Source organism: Corapipo altera, unplaced genomic scaffold (genome assembly GCF_003945725.1).
Source record: "Corapipo altera isolate COAL_440 unplaced genomic scaffold, ASM394572v1 60240, whole genome shotgun sequence".
Lineage (NCBI taxonomy): Eukaryota > Metazoa > Chordata > Aves > Passeriformes > Pipridae > Corapipo > Corapipo altera.
In genome coordinates, this window is record NW_020887196.1 from 1 (window position 1) to 1,644 (window position 1,644).

General features: G+C 69.8%; 1 protein-coding gene across 1 annotated transcript in view; it reads right to left on the reverse strand.

Annotated features, from left to right (window-relative positions):
• Positions 1-443: 443 nt before the first annotated feature.
• Positions 444-1,644, reverse strand: part of LOC113941500 (mucin-19-like) — a gene marked incomplete at its 3' end in the record, with an annotated part of 2,727 nt that continues 1,526 nt past the window's right edge. The window contains exon 3 of the mRNA XM_027632653.1: positions 444-1,604. Within this exon, the coding sequence (XP_027488454.1) occupies positions 444-1,604 (1,161 nt within the window). The remainder of the gene's footprint in view (positions 1,605-1,644) is intronic.

Sequence of the window (1,644 nt, forward strand, 5' to 3'; positions counted from 1 at the left end):
CCCCCCCCCCCGGGGGATCCTCCTTATAACGGGGTGGGGGAGGGGCTTGTCCGACGCCCCTCCCACCCCTCCCACCCCTCCCCCACCCCAAAGTTTCCCCATTTTGGGGAAGGAAACTGTGAAACTGGGAAAGAGTGTGGGGGAGGGGAAGGGGCAGTTTGGGGGTGTGGGGGAGGGGCAGGAGGTGTCTCCACCGCCCCTCCCCCCACCTTGAGACCACACAGAGGCGACCAATCGTCGATTAATGTTTTATTTTGAGGGGGAGGGGTCCAGCACGAGGCGGGGGGGAGGGGCCTACAATAAATATGGGGGTGGGGGAGGGGTGCTCAGGGCAGGAGGAGCGGGGGGAGGGGCAGCAGCAGGAGCAGGAGAGGGAGGGGCGAGAGGGAGGGGGAGGAGCCAGACACCCCGGGGGGGCCCCGTGGGGGAGGGGCGGCAGTGACCGGGAAGACGTTGGGGGCGGGGCGGGGCGGGGGAGGGGCGCAGCGGGTGGGGGGAGGGGCGATGTCAGCGGGGGTGGGGGTGGGGGCGGGGCAAGGGGGGTCCCCGAGGGGGTGGGATGTCCCCTCCAGGGCCACCCCGGCCTTGTCACCTCCCCCCCTTGGGGACATTTCGGTGGCCCCGGGACCCTCCGTCCCCCCCAGGGCAATGTCACCCCCCGGGGCCACCATGACGGTGTCACCCCGGGGGGACGTGGCCACCGCGGGGGGAGGGGTAGAGGTGGCATCTCTGGGGACGCCCGGAGCGTCCCCGGAGCAGTTGGGGACCCCGGAACCCCCCAGGGCGATGTCCCCCCCCGGGGCCACCATGACGGTGTCACCCCTGGGGGACGTGGCCACCACGGGGGGGGCAGAGGTGGTGGCACCTCTGGGGGCGGCGGTGGCACGGCCAGAAGTGGCCCCGGGGCAGTTGGGGACTCGGGGACTCTCCGTCCCCTCCAGGACAACGTCCCCGCCGTGGGGCACCGGCATCGTGTCACCTCCTGGGGACGTGGGGACAGCGGCCACCGGGGTGGTGGCACCTCCGTACACCTCGGTGACACGTCCCAAAGTGTCCCCAGGCTGCTCAGTGACATCCAGTCGGTCCGTCCCCACCCCGGTGGCCACCAGGACACCTCCTGGGGGTGGGGTGACAGGGGCCACCACAGTGGTGACATGTCCCTCGGGGTCACTGGGGTCACCGGGCTGGTCCGTCCCCTCCGTCACCACGTCCCCACCGTGGGCCACCAGCACCTTGTCACCTCCTGGGGACGTGGGGACAAGTCCGACCGGGGTGGTGGCATCTCCATAGACCTCGTTGACGTGTCCCAAAGTGCCCCTGGGGTCACCGGTGACACCCGGTTCTTGTGTCCCCTCCACGATGACGTCACTGCCAGTGGCCACCAGCACCTTGTCACCTCCCTGGGGTGGGGTGACAGGGGCCACCGGGGTGGTGGTATCTTCATAGACCTCATTGACGTGTCCCAAAGTGTCCCCGGGGTCACCGGTGACTTCAGGCTGGTCCGTCCCCTCCGTAACCTCGTCCCCACCAGTGGCCACCAGCACCTTGTCACTCCCTGGGGACGTGGGGACAGGGGCCACCGGGGTGGTGGCATCTTCATAGACCTCGTTGAGGTGTCCCAAAGTGTCCCCAGGGTCACCGGTG